Below are 26,250 nucleotides of genomic sequence, written 5' to 3' on the forward strand. Positions count from 1 at the left end.
ATCATTGGAAAAACAGCCTAAGATGGTCATCTAGTCCTATAGCTTTGTGTCCGTCTGAGAAAAACACCTTTTTCTGAAGGGTGAAATCAATTTACACAAGTAAATATCCTTTATTCTCCAAAACAATCTTTATTTACTGATATAGGTGATGAATTATTAATAGATTTACATGAAGTTTGTGATCAGTGCTGGTTTCCATCATAATTGGTGGATTAAAGACACTTTCTGTTCAGTAGCAAAACTGGTTTCAACACTGATAATAATCATAAATGTGTCTTAAGCATCAAATCATCATATTATACTGATTTCTGAAGGATCATGTGACACTGACGTTGTTATGAGCTTTGGAATAAATTACTTTTTACAATACAAGTTATTTTAAATGTAATAATATTTTCACATACTACTTTTATTGTAAATGCAAATACATTTGGTGAGCAAATCTTCTTAACCCTAAACTTTGGATTGATAATTAATCTAGACAAGTTAAATACCCTTTATTTTCTGAAACAAACATTATTTACTAATATGTCCATGAGTTATTTAGTCTGTAAGTGCTTTTAGAAAAGCTGCTTCGCATCAATAATAGTGTTTGAAACGCACAGTAAAAGGTTTCTGCAGTGAAACTGCCTTCACAGCCTGTTTTGCTTCTCTAATCTGGTGTACTTCTGCTATATACAGATATATCTGGACTGAGATATAGTAGTGTCAGCAAAAAATGATGAAGATAAACATTTTTTTCTTTCAAATAACATGCACTGATGAATTATCCACAGATCAGGAACATGCATTAAAAATAAACAGTGTCAATATTGATTTCATGTTGACTGTTCAAGGCGTGCACGAGTTGTGGACCACAAAACCAGTCACATGGGTCAGTTTTCTGAAATTTTCTTTCCACTGATGTGTGGTTTGTTATGATAGGACAATATTTGGTCGAGACACAACTATTGAAAATCTGGAATCTGAGGAGCAAAAAAATCTAAACATTGAGAAAATCTCCTTTAAAGTTGTGCATTTATGTTCACGATTGTGCTGCATTCACTCACAAAAATACATGTTTTATATATTTACGGTAGGACATTTACTAAATATCTTCATGGAACATGATCTTAATATCCTCATGATTTTTGGTATAAAAGAAAAATCGATAATTTTGACCCATACAATGTATTGTTGGCTATTGCCACAGATATACCCGTGCGACTCGTGTGTGTGTGTGTGTGTGTGTGTGTGTGTGTGTGTGTGTGTGTGTGTGTGTGTGTGTGTGTGTGTGTGTACTTTGTACAACTATCCCTTTTCCACCAGCAAGAACCATGTGCTGGTTAAGAGCTAGAGCCGGTTGGGAGTTGGTTCTACTGACGGTTCTTCTAAGAACCGGTTTGCCTTTCCAACGGCTAGAGCGCCACGACAGAGCCAGATCTTACGTCACTGTGTATACATCTCATGTTGCCCAGCAACGCTAGCGCGGCAGCGCCAAACAAAAACACACCAGGCTTGTTCGAGATGGTTCGGCTTCACGCAGACCGATCGCCGCGTGACATCAAAGCACTGCGACAGCGATCCAAAAGCACAAGGAGTCGTATGCTCTCCACACACTCCCGGAGCTCTGATCGGTCCGCGCCGCTCCGATGCATCTTGAACAAGCCTTACATCAACAATGGCGGTCGTTGCGTTACTATTGATGCTAATGGCTTTGCGAACCTACATCGGCATCCAAACACGGCGAATCAAACGCGTTCGTGCAGCTCGCCGTAACTTGCATAGACGGAGATTACAATCGAGCAGCTATTAGCTCGATTAGCAGCTATTTCAAAAATGGCGGTCACAAGTTTCTGTTCGTCTTGTTGGTCACGGTAACCCCGCCCCCCGCCCCTGACGCAAGCACTTTTACTGGTTCGGAGCTGGTGCTTTGGTGGTCGAAAAACAAAGAACCGATTTGAAACTAGGCTCTGGCTCCGAACCAGCACCAGCTCTGCCTTGGTGGAAAAGGGGTATTTGTGAGGACCAGTTTGAGTTTTAGACCATTGGAGTGAGGACATTTTGGCCGGTCCTCACTTTCTGAGTGTCAAGAAGACTTGGTTTTAGGGATAAGGTTATGTAAGGGTTAATGCCCGACGAGGTGTCCATTGTCAGGTTTTAATGGACGACGGCGAGGTGTAACCCGCTTATACCATGGTCACTTGCCAAATAACACATTTTTAAAACATTAGTTTATATTTTAATTCGTTTTACAATCGAAATCTAAAGTTACAAGTTACAAACAATAACTTGGTTTCCTTGGTTACGCCTGACAGTTTATTTAGATGTCTTCTATCACTTTTTAACGGACACCCTGCAGCCAATCAGATTTGAGTATTCACCCAGACCATGGTATAAAATGAGGTTAAGGGTCGGTTTAGGGTCAGGGTTCGGGTTAGGCACTTAGTTGTGATGGGTAACGTTAGAGTAAACTGCTAGAGATTGCATTGTCAATGAATGTCCTCATAAAGGTGTGTGTGTGTGTGTGTGTGTGTGTGTGTGTGTGTGTGTGTGTGTGTGTGTGTGTGTGTGTGTGTGTGTGTGTGTGTGTGTGCGTGTGTGTTCGCAGTGTTATATTTAGACGTGTGATTAGTAAGTTGGCACATTCACACTGAGTCATAGGAGGTGATGTCAAGATGCTTCAGTAATGCAGACAGCATCATTAAGACACAAACGAAGATGCTCGACAGGAATAGACAGAGGAGGTGAAGAGAAACTCAAACGAGAGACAGAGTGCTGATTTCTCTGACGTCAGTCCTGCTGAGTTTATCAGAGACGTTCAGTTCATTAAACTTTCTGATCGGATGAGCCTGTGTAAATATCTGACATGCGCTACCTTTCAAAAGTTTCAGTGAGATTTAAAAGAAATTGATACTTTTATTCAACAAGGACACATTTAAAAAGACCAAATGAGATGTTAAATGCTTGTTTATAATGTTAGAAAAGATTATATTTCAAATAAATGCTGTTCTATTGAACTTTCTATTCATCACAGAATCCTGAAAAACAAAGTAAATCTCGGTTTCCACAAAAATATGAACTCTTTTCAACATGATAATAATCATAAATGTTTCTTGATTTCACTTTGTGTCCACTTTGGATTTTAAAGTGCCTTATAAATAAATTTTGATTGATTGATTGATAAAATTCATTCAATTACACTACCGTTCAAAAGTTTGGGGTCAATACGATTTTTTTTTTTATAGAAATTAATACTTTTTTTCAGAAAGGATGCATTAAATTGCTCAAAAGTGACAGTAAATACATTTATAATAATGAAAAATATTTCTTTTTTTAATTAAATGTTGTTCTCTCGAACTTTCTACTCAAAGAATCCTAAAAAAAAAAAGAATCCCGTTTTGTACAAAAATCTGAAGCAGCACAACTGTGTTCAACTGATAATAATCATAAATGTTTCTTGAGCATCAGATCATCATATTATACTGATTTCTGAAGGATCATGTGACACTGAAGACTGGAGTAATGATGCTGAAAATACAGCTTTGATCACAGGAATAAATTACACTTTACTATATATTCACACAAAATACTTATATTAAATCGTAATAATATATATTTTAAAAAAATAAATGCAGCCCTGGTGAGTTTTACCAACCCCAAACTTTGTGAACGCATTTTTTGAACTCTGCATTATTGTGTTAAAGGTACAAATCACTGTAACGTACAGCCTCTTATTGCTTTAAGATGATATATCTTCATATGCACATGAATATTCATGAATCATGTCTGTGTGTCTGTAGTCGTCTGCTGAAGACTGACATGGAGCTGGAAGTCCTGCGCTACACCAACCGCATCTCCAGTGAAGCCCACAAAGAGGTACGACACCACTCACATAAAGCTCAGCGCAGGTTTATTAATGGGTTAGCGTGTTCTTCATGCTCTAAATGCATGCTAAAAAAGCATATCAACTTTTTTATTTTTAAAGTTGTGAAGACTTTAGATGATTGCGTTTATAATTTCTCTGAAAGCATCATAAGCTTTCTATGATCTCCTTATGCTTTTGATGTTTTGGGAAACGCTGCAGTGTTTTACAGTGAGTAGTGTGTAGTGTAATAGTATAGTGTGTAGTAAAGTCTTGAAGTGCAGCTTCCAAAATCCTAAACCTCGTTTGATCAGTATCTAGGCAAGCATTGCATTTATCCTTCACGGATACAAGGCAATACCAGAATGCTGAACAGTTGATATTTCAGCTCAGAAACCTGCAGCCCGGCTTGACTACAGTAAACGGAAGATTAATCAAATACATTGGTAACACTTTACAATAAGGTTCATTAGTTAACATTATCTAATAATGAACGGCACTTATAAAGCATTTATTAATCTTTAATGTTAATTTAAACATTTATTAATACTTTATTAAAATCTTGTTAACATGAGTTAATGCACTGTGAACTAACATGAACAAACAATGAACAGCTTTATTTCTATTAACTAACATTAACAAATATGAATAAATACTGTAACAAATGTATTGCTCATTGTTAGTTCATGTTAGTTAATACATTAACTAATGTTTAATAAATGAACCTTATTGTAAAGTGTTACCGATACATTATTGTGTGCATTTCACGTTCATCATGACGGCACTAATTCATGAAATGGTCAAATGAGAAGCAGAGCTTTTATACACTGTAAAAAAACTAAAAATCTTGTTTTCTATTACAAATATCTAAACATTCTTAACCCCTTATATGTTCATCCTCCTAAGGCGTGTTCAGACCTTTATTTTGAAATAGTGATGAACATGAAACATCATGAAAGAATGGTAGAAACCTCAGTTTGTTTTCATGCCAAGAGTTCAAAAGATAGCATCCATTCAATTCTTTTAGAAAAAAAGCTCTGAAAATGTTTTAGATATAAATTTGTATAATTTAATGTGGCGGCGAGCTATAATGCACATACGTGATCTTCTGTGTTTCTTAGAGGTTGAATTCATTTCAAAATCTGCCAAACTTCCAACACTACTTCTGAATAGGATGTCTACTTCAGAAATTGTATGAAAATTGTAAAAATAATGGTTCAGACTCAAACAACATATGGAAATGGAGGCGCCCTTATATGGGCAGTAATGTCCACTAGTGGAGAAGTGTGGTACTGCGCACAAACTAAATCTCACTGAAAGCTTATTTTTTGAGATATCAACCTAACATTTGAAACACAACTTCAGTTCAGATTTTTGGCTTTGATTTTTTTGCATTTTTAGAGTCCACCAGTTTTTGAAAATATATATTTCATATAAAATATGAATAATATATTTTTTTAACATGGTACATTTTCATAAACTCAAACTTCTATTACTTTTTTTCTGTTTATCTTCCTTAAGTTATTTCACTTCTACAAAAATCTGCCAAATGTCTTCTTTAAAACAAGACCAACCTTACATCTATATTCCAAAGCATTCGGGAATTACAACCATTTAAGTTCGGATTGTGCATTTTCATGTGACATGGCGCTTAAGGGGTTAAATCAAGATGCATTTACTTAAGAAGCAAAATGACTGAATATATTATTTCTGAAAAAAATGCATCAAAATTAAGTGAGTTTTTGATTAAAACGAGAACAAATATCTGGCAATGGCGTCTGAAAAATATTCCTGGTTTCCCTTTGAATTAAGATTATTTTTCTGACCCCATTGGCAGATATTTGTTCATTTTGCTCACTTCATTTTTATGCATTTTTTAGAAAACAAGACTTAATATCATAATAATAAGTGATTTTGCTTCTCAAGTAAATGTATCTTGATTTAAGAATTTGTATGTACTTGCACGAAATATCGGCCACCATATCGGTATCGGCAGATATATGTTCATTTTTAATGTTATTATTATCGACCCGATTTAAGCCAAAGACAATTTGGCTGATATATTATAGACTATAAATAATGTATGAGACACTTCAGATGCACACTGTTCAACATGATGGTTTTGAATTGCTTGAAATATGATTGGAATCACTTGAAAAATGGAAAATACAGAATACAAGTTCAACGTGCAGTACAAGTCTGTCATATCGGCGACATAAAAATATAATAAGAACATTATAATTGTGTGTTTGGGACGTGGCTTTTAATGGTAAGACTTTTGTTTTTGTAATCAGGCTCTCAAAAATTATATGAAAATGATATCGGTTATCGGTTATCGGCTTTCAAAAAAAAAAAATTATCGGTATTGGCCAAAATGTTAATATCGGTGCATCCGTAATTTGTACTGGAAAGCAAGACAAAATTACTAAGTAAGGAAATTATTTTTGCAGTGTAACATATCTCACATATGATCTCAAATTGCATTCAGAAGACCCATTTTACCTACACTGTACAAAATATCACAATTATGTGAATATTATATTTAGTTTCTTTTTTCCATGGGCAGTTTTGAGTTTTACTTACTTCCCTAAAGCTGAGCCAAATCAAATACAATGGACAAATTAAGTTTAGTTAAGTTAAATTAAGTTTGAATCAAGTTAAATTAAGTTAAGTTTATTAAAATCAAAAAGGTTTATTTACAGTGTCCTAACAGTTCCTTATTGAATCAGATGCTAAAACAATACAAACAAACACATAATGCAGTCAGTGTGCACAATTTGCTCTTGTAAATGACTTTCTAATATAGTCTAAAGTGTGGATCTGTGTCATTAATCATGCGCCGCTCTCATCGTGTGTATTATTCTGCTCCGCTTGCGCAGACTCTTGATGTATGCGCTGTTAGGCGGTGTTTATTAAGGGAACATGAAGTTTCAAATGCACAGCGGACGTGAACAAAACTCTCAAAATTATTTAATAATGCACGATTGATGGCGCTGCTTTGTGCTAGAATAAGTTCCTGATATCCAGTAATGAATAAAAAGCCTTTTTAAGAGTGTTTGGATATTAATGGGCCAGTCTGTGGTTTGTACATAAATTAATACTGTGTGTTTAAGCCAAGATCATATTTATCATAATAACTGCTGGCTTTAACATTGATCGTTGCATCATGAGGGTTTTTGAACATCGATCGCAGTTATTGAGAGATTTCCACACTTTCCAGTTCTTAATGGAATAGATCACTCATAAGTCATACTTCTGTCAGTGTTTACTTCATCTAACTCTTGTTGTTTTAAAATCATTTTTTTTATATCTGTATAACAGACATATAGGGCCCTATTGTATCGTTCTGAAACGCAAGTATCAAACGCGAAACGCAAGTAACTCTGTGGGCGGATCCCGGGCGCTGTTGCTATTATACCGGCGGGATAAACGACTCTTGCGCCCGACGCAAATCTAAAATGTGTTGGTCTGAAGTCGCTTCATTATTCATAGGTGTGGTTTGGGCGTAACGTAAAATAAACCAATCAGAGCGTCCTCTCCCATTCCCTTTAAGAGCCGGCGCGCTTGTTCCACGGCGGATTGCTATTATAACGGCGGATTGCTATTATAACGGCGGATTGCTATTATAACGGCGGATCGCTATTATAACGGCGGATCGCTATTATAACGGCGGATCGCTATTATAACGGCGGATCGCTATTATAACGGCGGATCGCTATTATAACGGCGGATCGCTATTATAACGGCGGATTGCTATTATAACGGCGGATTGCTATTATAACGGCGGATTGCTATTATAACGGCGGATTGCTATTATAACGGCGGATTGCTATTATAACGGCGGATCGCTATTATAACGGCGGATCGCTATTATAACGGCGGATCGCTATTATAACGGCGGATCGCTATTATAACGGCGGATCGCTATTATAACGGCGGATCGCTATTATAACGGCGGATTGCTATTATAACGGTGGATTGCTATTATAACGGCGGATTGCTATTATAACGGCGGATTGCTATTATAACGGCGGATTGCTATTATAACGGCGGATTGCTATTATAACGGCGGATTGCTATTATAACGGCGGATTGCTATTATAACGGCGGATCGCTATTATAACGGCGGATCGCTATTATAACGGCGGATCGCTATTATAACGGCGGATCGCTATTATAACGGCGGATCGCTATTATAACGGCGGATCGCTATTATAACGGCGGATTGCTATTATAACGGCGGATTGCTATTATAACGGCGGATTGCTATTATAACGGCGGATTGCTATTATAACGGCGGATTGCTATTATAACGGCGGATCGCTATTATAGCGGCGGATTGCTATTATAACGGCGGATCGCTATTATAACGGCGGATCGCTATTATAACGGCGGGTTTGCCGGCGCACGCCAGGAGCGGTTCACAGCCGAGGAGACCGACGTTCTCGTCAGGGCCGTAAAACACAGAGAAGTGACATTGGGGATGATGGAGAAACACACACATTAGCTTCGGTTAAACAGGCGTATAATAATTTGGGTAAATGTGTAAACTATATTTATACCTATTTTTTCACATCTTCACGGACACAACAATGATTTCCCTCGTGTGTTAATATTTTTCCTTGTAATAATGTATGATTTGCAAAAATGAAAACTGCTGCGTATGTTTAGATTAGAGAATCAAAGTGTGTGTGTTGTTCACACGCTACGTAATGGCCAAACACGCGCCCTTAAAATAGCATCTGACTAACGCGCGGCGCCGCTGTCTTTAGACTGGGTTTCTCCTGGTCAGTGGCGGAGTTGTTTTCTGAAACTGCAGAATATCACCAGGGAACGTTTGCGCCGGAACACACTCCTCTTTTCACTGAACTTTCGCATTAACTTTCTAATGCATTATAGAGAAAGGCTTTACTTCTGGTAACACTTTAAGTCATTGTATATAATGCATTATAAGAGTGTTTGCCTTATAATGCATTGTATGATCTCATGAAGCCGTTATAATGCATTATAACACTCATCGTATTCATTGTTATATCTTTAATGCATTAAAACACGACAAACAACCAATTTCAGATGCAACAATGAATGAATCTGCAAATATTACAATGCATTTATCAGTCATTTATGCAAAGATAAAATGCATTGTAATGTACATTCTGAATACCTTTATAATGCATTATACATAAAGGCTTTAAGTAAAATCATACAGAAATTCCTAGTACATTTCACAAATGAACACATGAAATAAACATGATTTTTTTATTTTAAAACACTCCAATAATCTGTTTTATTTGCAAGTTTGAAAACATTTTTTTTTACAGTGTATGCACTGTTTTTTTTCATACGTTAATTATGCGTTTATGTCCTTTTTTGGAGTTTGACTGAATTTTCCGAATTCCTCTTTTATAACCAAAATAATAAATAAATCATACAGGTCTAGATCGACGTGAGCATGACACTTTTTATTTTAACACTGTTGAAAAAGGCAGTCATTAGTGTTCAGGATTCTGCCACGTTTATAGAAGTGAACGCTTGTCCTCGCATTATCTGCAGAGAATAACCTCAGCACCTCATCAAATGGAGACTGGCCTTGGCCGACCGGGTCGATCTTCAGCTGAAGGTCTCAGGGACCGGTTCTGCGGCTCCTTTCAACTCTCATATCCAGCAACGAAGGCCTCGGCACATATTAACACACATAGGTCTTCATAAGTGCCAGTCTCAGCCAGAGCTGATATAGACAAACATCTCACGGCCGAAACCTCTCGTCCTCCTTTATTACTGGATATTCGGTTTAAGAGGGACATGAGTCACGGCCACAATGGAGACAAATAGTTTTTTGAATGCCGAAACGAGGAACGAGGGATGTGGAAGAGTTCACTGGACGGCCACGGGAAACCACTGAGTTTAGACAAGGGTTGAGAATCAAAATCTATTTTTTAGTCGCTTCCATTTTTTATGACATTCAGTTCCGTTAATGGTTGTGGAATGTCTCTATTCGTGTGCTGATGTGAAGGGGAAACGTTTCCTAACATCTTCCTCAAAATTCTAAAAGAATCATTAATAGAAGCGTTAATCGTTACCATTATATCGCCCTTATTATGCAAATTTGATATTCCCTTTCATGTAGTGTGTAATAGAGATGTTTATGAATGTAAAAGGTCTGCAAAGATCAAAGTGCAGATAAATTGAGTTTTTGGAGCGATTTTGAACGATTCGTCAGTAATTCCAGTCTCACTTGTAACAAATTAGCATAATGCCAGCCTGTGGTGTTGATTGGCTGATTGGCATCTCTTAGCTCCGCCCTCAAACACTGTAGTGTATCTGAGACTGGAAGAGTTTGGTTCGTGTTGTTCATGTGGAGAAGACGCTGTTCTCTGAGATCGAGACGGTAAAACCCACGCCATCGTTACTGTTCGTGTCACTGTGATCAAGAGCTGAGATTCAGATATGATAATGAGCGTTTGCTTTCCGACCAATCACAGCAGAGCAGCTCTCAGAGAGGCGGGGTTTAGAGACTGAATCTTTGATGGAAGCGTTTCAGAGACTGAGAGAAAAGAGCTGACTACAGTATACAGTATAAATTACAGTATATGATGTGAAAATTTGTGTTTGTTGACCTTGGATTCCTGTAAATCTGTTATAGGAGACCCCAGAAACAAAATTAGGAACCTTTAAAATATCATAATATGGGCACTTTAAGTGAAATAAAAATCTTGTGTCCCAAGGAATCAAGTGATGTTCCTGGAGTTAGCCATCTTTTTTTAGTTATGTTTTATGCCGTTTCAGTTTCATCTTCATTAACATATTTTGTTAATTAATATTTCAGAGGTTGTCTGAAAAATGAACGTGTTCTTTCTTAGATTCATGCATGGTCTAAACAGCTTGTCGGCTCGATGTAACGTGTTGAGGATGTCTGGATGAAGAGTTTCTCTCTCCAGAGCTTTGACTGAATGGCATATTTCACTCAAAAATGGACATTTTTTACTTTTGAGGATCTCAATGAGCCTTAAAATAGGCCCCAGTTTCTTTAAGCAAAATATGACTGTCTTTGTTTTCGTGGGTGAAATGTGAGCCGCTCTTGACGGGGTCACGTGGGATTCATCTGAATGTGCAGCGGTCTGTCAGTGATGCTTACAGCAGCAAGTTTCGCTAGTTTGAAATGTAAATGACCGACTTAAATGCTGATTTGGTCTTTGCGGTGAGGAGAGCCGAGGCGAAAGTCTGATTCAGTGGAACGGGGATTAACAGTCCAGAGGCTTTTACTGTTTTATTGAGTCTGACAAGAGCGGACAACATTTATTTGACCTTTGACCTTACAGATATGAATAATGGACTATATGTAGATGTGGTTTCAAGCATGTTGGGAATAGTGCTAATAATGCCAGAGTCAATGGTTCGATTTTCAGCTTTAGTGCACTGTATGAGTTGCTCTGAATGAAGGCAAAATGCGTAAATGTAACTTTCTGAAGAGAAACTAATGTCTTGATGTTCTGTATCAGTTTAGAGATGGATGAAATGCAATGGTTATATATCATCAAACAACATGTGTTTTCTCAATCAATCAAGCATTTATGTATTTTATCCCACACATATAGTGCAGTGTCCTTTTATTGGCAGTCATTACATTTTTAAAACAGTAATATCCTATACTAAACCTAAACTAATCTTGACAAACTATATATCATTTGAAAGCTTACAATCTCTAGTTTACATATTTAGAGACTGATTTTCTAAATAAATGACAGAGGAGCCGTAATTTATCAATTTGCAACAAGAAATTGTTCATCCTCCTAAGGCGTGTTCAGACCTTTATTTTGAAATAGTGATGAACATGAAAAATCATGAAAGAATGGTAGAAACCTCAGTTTGTTTTCATGCCAAGAGTTCAAAAGATAGCATCCATTCAATTCTTTTAGGAAAAAAGGTCTGAAAATGTTTTAAATATAAAGAAAATAATAATAGATTCAGCATTAGTGATGTGGCGGCGAGCTATAATGCACATACGTGATCTTCTGTGTTTCTTAGAGGTTGAATTCATTTCTAAATCTGCCAAACTTCCAACACTACTTCTGAATATGATGTGTACTTCATAAAACTAAGCTGAAATAATGCAGACTGACAGCTTCACCGGAATCAAATACCATCGATTAACAAGCTCGCTTGCTTATAAAGGTTTATAAGTTGTTGTTAAAAATCAATTTCACTATGGAGGAAATGAATTGAGTTTTTTCTTCTGAAACCAGACGGTTCCACCTGTGGTTCCATCTGCTAATTTGGGATTGAGGTGATTTGAACCAAAGCAACTTGCTTTGCACTCAAGATATATATTTTATCGGTTTCTACCTCGTAATTGAACCCATGTGATTGTTTTTCTCTTTGAACTACAGGCATCCATTACATTCGATTCTGTAACTGCAACTTATAATCTAGAAATTGAATCCCATCCGAATACTGCTGCTACCTGACTGAATTCATTTTGATTTAATAGATTTAACTTTTTTAAAGCCTAGAACAATTCACTTGTGTTTCTGCTCTCAGCCCAGAATGAGTTTACTGTATGAATTCCAACGGGTTTCTTCTTGTCACTTTGCCCGGCTTTCTTTGTTTTTTTACATGCTTTAATGTTTCTGACAAGATGCATCAGAACACTGGACCTTTTTATATTCATAATGAGTCATTTATATTCAGCACAGAAAGAGCATATACGGAAAAATGCGATATCCTCTCGCGGGACGTCATTAAAACCCAGCGCTCGACACCTGATCCACTCATTCCCATCATTCCCAGTCCTTCCCAAACTCCCAGCGCATCAGGTGATCTTTCTCAGGAGACCCCTGAGCGTTTAATGTGGCGTGAGACGAGACAAGTTGTCATTTTTTGCTGCTCCTCGCTCTCTTTTCTCAGAATGATAGTCAAAATGGTGATATTGTGAAATATTATTACAATTTCAAATAACAATTTTCTATTTGAATGTGTCTAATGAAATATGTAGGAGATGACTACACTAAAAAGTGTGAAAGAAGTCTCTTCTGCTCATCAAGGCTGCATTTATTTGATCAAAAATACTGTAAAAATTGCGAAATATTTTTACAATTTAATACAGCTGTTGTAATATATAATAAAGTGTAATTTATTCCTGTGATTAAAGTTGAATTTTCAGCATCATTACTCCAGTCTTCAGTGTCACATGATCCTTCGGAAATCAGTATAATATGATGATTTTTCGGCTTAAGAAACATTTATGATTATTATCAATGTTGATTTTTGTGGAAACCGTGATATATTAAATTTTTTCAGGATTCTTTGATGAATAGAAAGTTCAAAAGAACAGCATTTATTTCAAATAAAATCTTTTATAACATTTTGTAACATTTCTGTCACTTTCGATCAATTGAATGTGTCCTTTCAAGAAAACGTGCGTGCGTGTGTGTGTGTGTGTGAGGTAAAAGGGCACGAGCTCTTGAAGCTCCGCCCCCTGTGCCGGGAGCAGCAGCTCATTTGCATTTAAAGGGACAGACACAAAACGGTGTGTTTTTGCTCAGCCTCAAAAAGTGACGATTTTAACATGATATATAAAAATATCTGTAGAAAAGGGCATTATACCACCCCTTTAATGCGTCCATGAAATGTATTCTTTTTTTTCTTCATATTCTATATTATTATAAGTATCATATTCCCTGTGTCACCCAACACTCCAGCATTATATGAAACAACCTGATCTCCGCGTTCTCCCGGGGATCCTTCAGTGCGGCTGTGACTCAGACTCTCGATTAAAATAAAAGCTTCCTAACCTGCAATCATCCAGCAGCCCCTCTAATCCGCCCTCGACACACACTCCTCTCCGGCGCGCTGGAAATCACTGTTATCTCATCAAATGGATGAGTCCTTCTGTAATTTGAAGGCAATTGCTGGTCATTTTCAGAGCCATTTTGCGGCACTCGTTGCCGACTGCCGGCGAGAGTTCATCGAGATTATTAGACTCGATCTGGAGAGAGGAAAGGGAATCCCTCGGTGTGATGGTGGATAATTGAATATTTTATAAAGCTGTGTTATATCTGATTTGTGTGTGTTTCCTTGTAGGTGATGAAGCGTGTGAAGCCGGGCCTGAAGGAGTATGAGATGGAGAGGTGAGTTGATTGATTGATTGATTGATTGATTGATTGATTGATTGATTGCTGGTGTCCTTTCCTGAAGTGAAGCCCTAATGAAGAAACTCACTCCCTTTTTTCTGTGAACTCGCTGTCAGAACCAGTTTATGTTTCCACTGAGAACCGAGCAAAGTATATGTTTTAACGTCAAAGTTTTTGTCAGGCAAAAAGGTTTTAGTTTGTGTAATGTTGCAGTTTGAACATGAAAAAGTTGTTCTCTATATCAGAGTCAGTGTTTCTGAACTCCTGAAACGCCTCCATTGTAGTCTCGAGTTTCTTCCAGGAACGAACACGTCACAATATTCCTCATTATAATAATTAATACGCAGAATAAAGGGGCGTGGCCTGGTTGAGTTAGTTATTAGTGTGTTAAACTGGCGGTTATGGTAAGGGGCGGGACATTTCCCAAACACACTCGAAGCTCTCGACCAATCACAACACACTGATCCAGCCGACCAATCAGAGCACAGTGTGCTTTTCAGAAGGAGGGGCTTCATAGAGACAGGAAGTAAACTGAGTTACTGACAGACTGGGAAGAGAGGAGCCGCAACAATGGAGAATATGAGAAAAATAATCAACATTCAAGCAGAAAACCTGTTCTAGTAGAGCCTGAAAACACATCAAGACTTTATAAAAGTGCATAATAGTTCCTCTTTAACATCCGAAAACATCATTTGTTTTGAGTCTGTAGCATTGTTGTTGTTTTGGAAACTCTGCATCCCGGTTGATTTGATGATTTTTGTTTTAGGTAGTTCATGTAAATTATGTGATTTGCAAATAATTAATGTGAGATTGAGTGTGTGTGCACATAAGTACCTCTTTGATATTTTGTGTTGTCTTTTTGTAGTGACATTTTTTTAGTTTATTGCTGCTGTTGATCTGTTTTAGATTGACATATACGTTTTTGATAATATAAATAAATACTAGATAAAAACTGTTCTGATCGTAAAAGTAGATCGTCTTTGGGGGTCGGTAAGATTTGTTTGCTTTTTTTTATTTTTTATGTTAATACTTTTATTTATTTATCAATGTGACATTAAAGACATTAAACATATTACAAAAGATTATCTCAAATAAATGCTGTTCTTTTGAACTTTCTATTCGTCAAATAACCCTGAAGAATAAAATGTATCACGGTTTCCACAGAAATATGAAGCAGCACAACTGTTCACAACATAATAATCATAAATGTTTCTTGATAAGCAAATTATATTCATGTCTCGATAATCTATAAATCGTGTTCAGGGGGCGGGGTTTATGTAAATTTTAGGGTCTGTGATGTCACTAACCTGCTTGTAACACTTGAGCTGCAAATCAGTTCTGCATAATTTCAGTTTTCCATCAAGATGTAAAAACTACTGAAAAATCTAAATATTGCGCAAAAGTTTGAGGTCAGCACATTTAAATTTTTTTCTTGAAAGAAGTTGATACTTTTATTCATTTGATCGAAAGTGACAGAAATGTTACAAAATGTTATAAAAGATTTTATTTAAAATAAATGCTGTTCTTTTGAACTTTCTATTCATCAAAAGAATCCTGAAAAAAAAATATATCACGGTTTCTACAAAAATCAACATCGATAATAATCATAAATGTTTCTTGAGCATCAGATCATCATATTATAGTGATTTCTGAAGGATCATGTGACACTGAAGACTGGAGTTATGATGCTGAAAATTTTGCATATATTCACATTTGTACAATAATTTTACAATATTTCAGTTTGTACTGTATTTTTGATTCCTAAATGAAAGCGTTATGACGAGTAGTCTTCAGTCTTCCTCCACACGGCGGTGTTATCAGTGTGAGCTGTTGATCTTCCGGCTGTGATGGTGTTCTGTGTCTGATAAGACCGGCCGACCCGTTCTCTCCTCTCCAAACAAAAGCTCTGATAAGCTGCAGCTTTTTTTTTACAGGGATTTTCCCTCAGAATCTTCCGGTCGGGAACCGTACGATAAGGCCGACTCCCTCCGCTTGTTTTGTCCTCTGAAGAAGCGTCCGAAGGTCTCGTGCAACACTGGCTTTCTCCAGACCTTTAGAGATCGTGATGCGAGATCTACTTCCTCTAATCAGCTTTCAGCTCTGGACACCCAGGTGCATGCTGGGATGTGACCTTCTCTCGTGACATCACTCCATTCATCTCTCAGGAGAAGCCAATTTCCGTTCGGTTTTCCTCCTAACTTTCTTTTTTTCGCTGTGAATGTCAGTTTCCTGCAGGGATCATGAGGGGTTTTAATGTGAGAGATGCTTTGAGCTTCGTTGTGTGTCTCACAGTCGCATTAGGCCATTAGAGGCCAGTGACTCACTGATGACTGGACATAACGAGAGAGGTTGGGGCGAACAGGTGTGTGTGTGTGTGTGTGTGTGTGTGTGTGTGTGTGTGTGTGTGTGTGTGTGTGTGTGTGTGTGTGTGTGTGTGTGTGTGTGTGTGTGTGTGTGTGTGTGTGTGTGTGTGTGTGTGTGTGTGTGTGTGTGTGTGTGTGTGTGTGTGTGTGTGTGTGTGTGTGTGTGTGTGTGTCGCAGGCAAGGTCGCGGCTCACAGCGGTCAGATTTACACACACACACACACACACACACACACACACACACACACACACTAGGGATGAGCTGAGGAGAAACATTGATGGACTTTATTTTCTGCAAGTGGTCTTGGTTTTGTTAACGTTTGCAAACAAGTGTCTGGAGTGAACCTACACTGCGAATTATTTATTTTGAACATGTTTTTGAATGAAGGCTCTTCTGCTCAACAAGGGTGTTTTAATTTGATCAAAAACAGTAGAAAATGTGAAGAAAAAAAAATTAGCCTCAAAATTTGTGAAAATTCTGTCATCGTTTACATGCTTGTCTCATTGTCAATTGAAAATGATGAATTTTCAGCATCATTACTCCAGTCTTCAGTGTCACATGATCCTTCAGAAATCAGTATAATATGATGATTTTTCGGCATTTATGATTATTATCAATGTTGTGAACAGTTGTGCTGCTTCATATTTTTGTAGAAACTGTGATATATTTTATTTTTCAGGATTCTTTGATGAATATAAAGTTCAAAAGAACAGCATTTATTTGAAATAGTATATTTTGTTAGATTATAAATGTCTTTACTGTCACTTTTGATCAATTGAATGCGTCCTTGATGAATACAAGAAAAACAAAACGTATTGACCTCAAAGTTTTAAACTTTATTGTATAAAATATTTCGATTATTCAGTAGTTTTTACATCTGGATGGAACAAAAATTATGCCATATTTTGTTGTTGTTTGAAGAACAGCACATAATTGAACTGAACATCCACAATCATTTTTAATGTTGTGATTGATTGGTTACAGTGGTATTGTTAATGGTTGCAATTACAGAAATATTTGTCTTCTTTTCTTCAAGCAGTCAGAATGACCAAAACACACACACACACATCTCTAACACATGCATGCATTTAACAAACATATAAATAGAAGGGATAAAATAACATATAAATGGCAGCATAGACGGTGTCTGCGTCCGAAATCACATTCTCTCTTGAGTCAGTACTTATTTTGAATTAGAAATTACTTCACGACCGCTAAAAAAAGTATGTTTTATGTTTTATATAGTATGAGTGTGTGTAGTATGAATGTAATCTGGACGTTCTACATTTCGCCATGTTGTCATTATCATGTGACCTAACAGTCTAGTCGCTTCAATGCTTTTTTTCACCTTCACGTCCTTTTTGATGCTGCCTTTTCTTTTCCTTTTTTCATGCATCTTATTTGATCATGTCTCACAGCATAGACGACGCTCATTTTTAACACTCATTTTTGCTTCATTACATTTGTAATTACTTATTAAATGAAGCAGCTGATGCCCCTCAGTGGGAATGACAGAAAATCTGCCGCAAAATTGCTTTAGTTTTAGTTTTAGTCTCAGTTTTAGTTGATATCTAACCGCACATGATCACTTCTTGGCTAAGGAGTAAATGTAGAAACGATATATATAATATATATTAGATTAATACGACATTTTCTGAGGACAGTGTTGAGTGGTGCTTGCCATGACAACAGTGATTAACTGAATCCCTCTTTAGGATATAACGCATCCTGATGTGCATTTGTGTGTGTTCAGTGTGTTTTGTTTGTTCGTGCAGATGTGTGGCCCAGCTCACGATAAACACACTGAGATCCTCTTCCTCACGCTGAATGTGCATTAGTGGCGGCTGCTTCCCGTGGGAAAAAACTCATCCAGGATTTGAGACACAGAATCGATTTAAATTGAGTTTAGTTGCAGGATTGAGGAGGCTCTCACCGCTGCACAATGCTGGAAACTTAATTATTCATTTCTTAACTCCTTCAAATCGTGTGTGTGTGTGTGTGTGTGTGTGTGTGTGTGTGTGTGTGTGTGTGTGTGTGTGTGTGTGTGTGTGTGTGTGTGTGTGCGTGCGTGCGTGCGTGCGTGCGTGCGTGCGTGCGTGCGTGCGTGCGTGCGTGCGTGCGTGCGTGCGTGCGTGCGTGCGTGCGTGCGTGCGTGCGTGCGTGCGTGCGTGCGTGCGTGCGTGCGTGCGTGCGTGCGTGCGTGCGTCTGATGTCATAGGTGTTTTCATCTTGTTTCGAGGACGTTTGGAGAACATGCGTTTACTGAACACATGAGAAACATGAGAGGATAACTAGCAATCGATGACCTTCGTTTTAAAGCGGTGACTCCACGGCTCCTCACGGCTTCTCCATACGTATGCTTTGCTTTCAAAACTTATTTTAATCTGTAGTAGTAGTAGCACTTTATTGATCCCAGTTGGGAAATTAATGGTTACGGTGACAAAATTTTCCACATTTTTTATTTTGAGGATTTTCCAAATTGATTTTGGTGATTTTCCAAATTTTGTCAGGATGGCAAAATCAAAATCAATCTATAGTTATTGATATTTAATAAAAATGTTAATTTGCATCTGCTCCGGTTTGTTTGTGTTTGTGATTACTAACATCCGTCAGTGCGTTTGGTCCAAAAGTGTGCACATTATATATATATATATATGGACACATTTTAGTTTAGGCTCCAATGTTTGCTATTTATTAACTATTGCCTCAATAAACTCCTAATAACTGCTTATTAATAGTACAGTAGTTGTTAAGTTTAGGTATTGGGTGATTAAGGGATGTAGAATATGGCAGAATAAGGCATTAATATGTGCTTTATAAGTACTAATGAACAGCCAATATCCTAGTAATATGCATGATAATAATAAGCAACTATTTAATAGTGAGAATTGGACTATAAATATATATATTACATGACTTAAATTACACTCTTCCAATGAGGCTTCCTCATATATCCAGGTTTTCCAAGTATCCTGGTTGAAATAAACAGTGGTTGATTGGGTGAATTAAATTAAGAAATGTCTTGATTTTTAGTTGTTTTGTCTTTTAAATCATTCTAAGACATCTTGAGGCTCATTTGAAAGTTTGCTGAGATCTCAGATTGTCAAGACAAAAGAAAAAGAAAATGAACACTGTTGTCATTTAGTTGCCATCATGATGCACCAAACCCACATGTGACCCGCTCTGGCGAAATGAGTCGGAAGTCGCAACGCTTCATTTTAAGATATGGGCCGATTATGTGGAAAAACAATGAAATAATAGATTTTTTTTTGTGTGTGTGCTAATTTCAAAGAACAGACATTCAAAAATAATCTCCCAAAGTTTCGTAGTCCAGATAAAAATTGAGTAAAGGTATTTAAATGACTATTAAAGTTTACAAAGTTTTACCAAATTCGCTGGAAATGAACATTGTTTTTCTCAGCTCCTCTCGTCACCGGGTATCCCCTGAAGCGTCACGATCTCTGTTCTCCAAATATGGTGTTACACGTTGTATAGAACCAATCAAAAAGCTTAGAAATGAACACAAATGCTGATCATTTGTCAATGGGAAGCATCGTTTCGACTGACCGGCACGCGATTGGTCCAGCCAGACTTGTTGTAAACAAGCCCGAGATCTCCTCATAAAGAGGAAAATTATTAATTTGAGAAATGTCGTGTTATATATTAATGTCTTTGGTCAAATTAAGCTGTAAAATAAATAGTTTAACCCTTTAAATGCAATGGATTTTGGAAGATATCAACAAAAAATGGGCAAAAAACTTTAAAAGCGTTTTTCTCAGGTTTTCAATTGGAAAAAGAGGGCAGACGACCATAATTCAAATGTGTATATCTTTACAACCAATCAAGGTATGACTTTGACTAAGATATCATGTGAAAGCTTATGTTCTCCTCTTTCCATTAATACCAAAATCTTGAAATGTGGGTCACTGTGACTCGTTTAGCTGGATCCGGTCACATATGGCCATATGACTGAAATATGGCGTGTCAAAACACGTCGGACCCGGTTGGAGGTCAGTGATGTCAAGTATCATCGGTTGCAAGTCATCAAACTAGCTGTGACGTGTCTTGACATGCCATATCTGAACCGAATGCGCACCATTGATGATCTGTAGCATCTCCTTTTGTATTGCAGAGAAGAACGGAAGTGAAGAAATGTTGACTGACTTCTTAATTTTTATCCCGTAATGAGATGATTTTACACCGCAACAGTTCTAATGTTGTTCTAGCAGTTTTGCATGTGGGACAGATGCTGCATTTGTGTTCGGTCACGTAGCACTAAAGTTGCAGAAACGTGAGCGTTAGGAACAGAAACTAAGACTAGCTTTCTCAGATTTATGATTCCTGCTTCCTCTCGTAGCCTTAGGCTGACGAATGTCTCTCTTAACTTCATGTGTTGTTATGAAGTTTGCCTTTGTTCCTCGAGGACTGTTTTTTTGTTCTCGTATCCTGCGGACATTTTCAAGAGCAAATAATGAACGTGGTAAAAATGAAACTCAAACTTCGCCTTGTCCCCAGGCAGCAGATGATGAAGATATTCAAAGCTGGAAGAAATGAAGTGGAGGTTTTCTAAAGCATCTGTCTTTCACATCGAGGCGATGATGTGTTTGCGGTGTCATGAGGTTTGAAACCATGAAGAACTGAAAGTTAACTGATGACAGCGGGTCAGAAAAGTTGATCTTCCTCAAAGTTCACGCAGAGAGCAGTCAATGTGGCGAAACTGAGGTTTCAAACACTTAGCATTGGTTGAAGGATCATGGGATTCTCAGCAGCAAAATTTGCATTTTGCTTTAAAGAAAATACTTTTTGTGACTTTAGCTTATTCCCCGTATCCCCCAGAGTTAGATAAGTCCACACACACCCTTCTCATCTCCGTGCGTGCCGTAACTCTGTCTGACGCACCCACCGCTAGCCTAGCTTAGCACAAAGACTAGAGGTAAATGGCTCCAGCTAGCATATTGCTCCCAATAAGTGACAAAATAACACCAACATTTTCCTATTTACATGTTGTGATTTGTAGTCACAGTGTGTACAAATAACAAGGTCACTTGAGACACAGCCATCTTCTAACTGTATAGACCAATTTTCGAGTCGACGTCACAGTTACGTCACAGCGCTAGAGTGAAAACTGGAGGCGGCCAATCTCAGCACAGCAAACCAGCACAGATTTGGCTACATCATAAGGAGCTTAAATTATTATTATCATTATTAAATGTCATCTTGTTGTTGTGTGGTTGGGTGCTAGAATAGACGGAGTATAGGCTCCAATTTGAAATTTTATCACATAATGTTTTCTAAATTTTTGTGATTTATTTGTGAATTGTCTATGATTGTAGTTTTGATTGATTGTGACTAGACTTTTTGAAGAACCTGGTAAGAAAGGGTAATCAAATACATAGTTAAAAAATGAAAATGCTGTATCTGCAATTTTTATTTCTAGAAAATATTCACATAATTAAAATTGCACCGTAATGTTCTCTTTACGCTCGGTTGGTTTCTCTATCGTGTAGGTGTAGATGTCAGGCCGCTCAACCGGAGGTAACTTAGCGTTAACGTTATTCCTGTCAGATCGTCCATCCATTGACTGAGCGTGTACGGGTCGGCCAATCTGGTTCCGTCCATTAAAATTAACTTTAGCAAATAACAATCGCGGTCCTGGACAGTGAGTGACCTTGCACATTAAGATAAAATCTAATTTTCTCCAGTTATTGTTAAAAAACAAGCTAACAAAACTGGCAAACTAGCGTTAGTGAAGCGGCCAGAGGGATCGTTCTGCCTCCACCTAAGCTCCGCCCACAAAAAACGTCACCATGTTTACTAGCACAAAATTGGTCTATACATACTGGGAACTATATTCTCAGAAGGCGAAGCACTGCTACTTGGGCGGAGTGATTAGTGCATTAGCATTGGTTGAAAGATCATGGGATTCTCACCAGCAAAATAAGCGTGTTGCTTTAAGAGAGAGCGACAAACTATACATCTCTTAGTTTCTTATTCATTTCTAAACATTTAATCATATGTTTATCTTTTCTTTAGTGTGTAATGTTGCTGTTTGGAGAAAGCTCCAGTTCTTCTCTATATCAGTGTCAGTGTTTCTGAACTCCTGAAACGCCTCCATTGTAGTCTCAAGTTTCTTCCGCGGAACGAACACGTCACAATATTCCTCATTATAATAATTAATACGCAGAATAAAGGGGCGTGGCCTGGTGGAGTTAGTTATTAGTGTGTTAAACTGGCAGTTATGGAAAAGGGCGGGACATTTCTCAAACACACTCGAAGCGCTCGACCAATCACAACACACTGCTCCAGCCGACCAATCAGAGCACAGTGTGCTTTTCAGAAGGAGGGGCTTCATAGAGACAGGAAGTAAACAGAGCGTTACTGACAGACTGGGAAGAGAGGAGCCGCAACAATGGAGAATATGAGGAAAATAAGTAATTTTCTATTGCTTTTGCTTTGATATAATAACACTTGTTGGATTAGTAGATCAGATTTGGTACAGGACTAGTCCTTACAAAGTAGGGATGAAATTCAGATGAAGATTAATCAATAAACTTGCTGATTTTTGTATCATCACTTCGTCTCCTGCTTTCTGCTCTTGCTTGGTTTCCTCTGTCAACCTCTCAGGCTAGAAGAAGACTTTTAGTTAATACAGTTTTGTTGGTTTTGGGTATCAGACTTGCAGTTTTGAATGCCCGACAATACTTCTGATGGGATCTTGTGTAGACTTTGGAGATCTGATCTAACATGGTGACGCATCCCCTCACATTTCATGCGGAAAATGTAAAAATCTACTTCCGTTTTGCCATATTTTAAATGCGATTTTCATTTGGTTTGACATGTTTTGTAGTTCTTCATCTCCCTTTAATCCAGGGTGTTTGAAATATTTGGGATTATGAGATTTAATTTGTGTCGTGGGACTTGAGACATCATTTTTCATCTCTCCTGGAAAAATAACAGGATTAGGAATGAGCTGAGCCGCTGTGATCACGGGGAGCGCTCGTATTATTTATTCCAAAACTGTGAATATTGCCGGTATGGATCCGTGTTTTGGAGAGGTGAAAGTTACCCAGCATGCAATGCACTGTGCCGTGTTCAGCCGGGTCTGACCGCAGGATTGGTCCCTCAGAGAGCAATTAGTCCAAGTAAAGTATCCGTGAGCCGAGAAAGTTGAGAGACGTCAAACCTTTGGCTTTAACCCATTGTCAGCTAAACGCTTGTTAGCCGCGTATGACAGCGGTCCGCTTTCACGCTCGCTCTTTCCATTACCTGCCGCCGCACAAGCAAAGTAGATTCTCCTCACTCTATTTCCTTCACTTGGCCCTCGATGAGTTCCATCCTCCATGTTTGTGACTCTTTGTTAAGGAAGAACTGTCTCTTTGAGAGAAACTAGAGAATTTGGAATAAGAGTTTATGAATTATTTATGGATAACCACCTCATTTACATGCACATTATCTTCTCATTAAAGGGCCAAACATTAAAATCCTGTCATTTGCTCACCTTTTATGTCCTTCCTTCCTGTGTGAGTTTCTGTGGAACGTAAAAGAAATGTGTTGAAAGGTGTTGTGTGTCACTTTTTCGACTGTTCTAAAGCATAAAAATACCATATGTATTTTAATATTGAAAGTCCCCCTGTAGTCAATAATATTATCCCTTAAAACTCATCTTTGATCACCAAAATTACATTATTTAAATGTTTTTTTCCTTGAAAAAAAAATATTCATGCCTTATTAAAATAACTTGAATGTAACTCGACACCCTTGCCTCATTTAGTATTCGCGGTTCAATGCATATGCAAATGAGCCCCGCCTCCACTCACTCACTCAGAGATCCACTGGTTGACGATCACATGTTGATCTGATTGGTTACAAGGTAGTGTGTGACGTCAGAAACACCAGCGATTTCAAACCGTGTTTTTGAGACTGTCTTTGGTTCACTGCAGTTTTAAGCAGAAAATACTCAGCAATGCTGTCCACTTATGAATCTACACATGGCTTGGCATATTAAAAACACCACATAGACACATAAACAACATTTAAAGCTGGATTTTCACCACAGGGGGACTTTAAGCTATTTTGATATATAGTCAATGTATTGAAAACATATGTTGTCAACGTATTGATCATATATTTTTTTACAATGTACTGTTTTTTCTTTGTCCGTACAATGGAAGTCAACAACAAATAAATTTATTTTTTATTTTTGTTCTTTTCACAGAATAAAGTAAGTCATACAGGTTTGGAACAACATAATGATGGAGTGTTAAGGCCCAAAACCAAATAATTTAATTTTTAAAACAAATAATGGGTATATAGACTGAACATATAAATAAATCACACACACTTGATGCTGCTGAAAACGTCCACTTACGCCTTCATTCATTCCAGAAATGAAAATACTTTTTAAAAAAACAGCAAATAATACAAAATGGTAAACATTCACAAAACATATTTAAAAAATGTATATTAATGACCAAACCGAGAGACTGAACAGGTGAAGAAACAGAAACCGCCGCCTGCACCTGTTCTCATGAGCAGATCTTATGTAATAAACAACAGCAGAATCTTCCGGGCCTCTGCTTCCCTCGCTGAACTGAAAGATAAGTCCAACACCTGTTACTGATAACAGATGAAAATAAAGAACATTCATAATCAAAGCTGGATCGTTCCAGCAAAGAGGAGAGAGGCGACCAGTGATCCCGCCATCACTATACAGGTGACACTGGGAAAATTAGAATATGGTGCAAAAGTTCATTTATTTCAGTAATTCAACTTAAAAGGTGAAAATAATATATTATATAGACTCATTACATGCAAAGTGAGATATTTCAAGCCTTTATTTGTTTTAATTTTGATGATTATGGCTTACAGCTTATGACAACCCCAAACTCTAAATTAGAATATTGTTAAAAAGGTTTTCATAAGCCATAATCATCTCAATTATAACAAATAAAGGCTTGAAATATCTCACTTTGCATGTAATGAGTCTATATAATATATTAGTTTCACCTTTTAAGTTGAATTACTGAAATAAATGAACTTTTGCACTATATTCTAATTTTTTGAGTTTCACCTGTGTGTCATAATTGTGTTTGTGTGTGTGTGTGTATATATATATATATATATATATGTATGTGTGTGTGTGTGTGTGAGATTAAATTTTTTATTTATATTGTTTATCAATTTATAATTATGATTATACTCTTATCCAAATTGTCATTAATTGAACACGGCAGAAAGGCATTTTTTTTATGTGTTTACAGATTGGGACTGAAACAGGATTCTTGCCTTCACATACAAATGCAGTTGCAAATCTTAATTAATTTTTGATTGTTAAATTGCTATATCTCCACAACAGGTTTTATTCAGGGTTCCCACGGGTCCTTGAAAGTTTGTGAATCTGAAAAACAGATTTCAAGGCCCTGGAAAGTTTTTGAAAATAAACACATGGATACAGGTCCTTGAAAGTGCTTGAATTTATTTTGTGCAAGAAGTTTTCTGCACAAAAATACCATATTATTTTCCGGTTCGCCAACACTTCGTGGCCTATGTTAGTTATGGTCATTTACACGTTACGTTAAAGGAACACACCGACTTTTTGTGACTTTAGCTTATTCCCCGTATCCCCCAGAGTTAGATAAGTCCACACACACCCTTCTCATCTCCGTGCGTGCCGTAACTCTGTCTGACGCACCCACCGCTAGCCTAGCTTAGCACAAAGACTGGAGGTAAATGGCTCCAGCTAGCATAGTATACGGTTAGAAGATGGCTGTGTCTCATGTGACCTTGTTATCTGTACACACTGTGACTACAAATCACAACATGTAAATAGGAAAATGTGGCGTTATTTTGTCACTTATTGGGAGCAGTATGCTAGCTGGAGCCATTTACCTCCAGTCTTTGTGCTAAGCTAGG

The 26,250-nt window shown here is 37.5% G+C and overlaps 1 protein-coding gene across 1 annotated transcript in view; it reads left to right on the forward strand.

Moving 5' to 3' along the window:
* pepd (peptidase D) overlaps positions 1-26,250 on the forward strand; it is a 93,094-nt gene that overhangs the window by 34,699 nt on the left and 32,145 nt on the right. Inside the window, exons 8-9 of the mRNA XM_079620185.1 lie at positions 3,783-3,858; positions 13,925-13,971. Coding sequence (XP_079476311.1) covers positions 3,783-3,858; positions 13,925-13,971 — 123 coding nt within the window. The remainder of the gene's footprint in view (positions 1-3,782; positions 3,859-13,924; positions 13,972-26,250) is intronic.

Source organism: Phoxinus phoxinus (genome assembly GCF_949152265.1).
Source record: "Phoxinus phoxinus genome assembly, chromosome: 8".
NCBI lineage: Eukaryota > Metazoa > Chordata > Actinopteri > Cypriniformes > Leuciscidae > Phoxinus > Phoxinus phoxinus.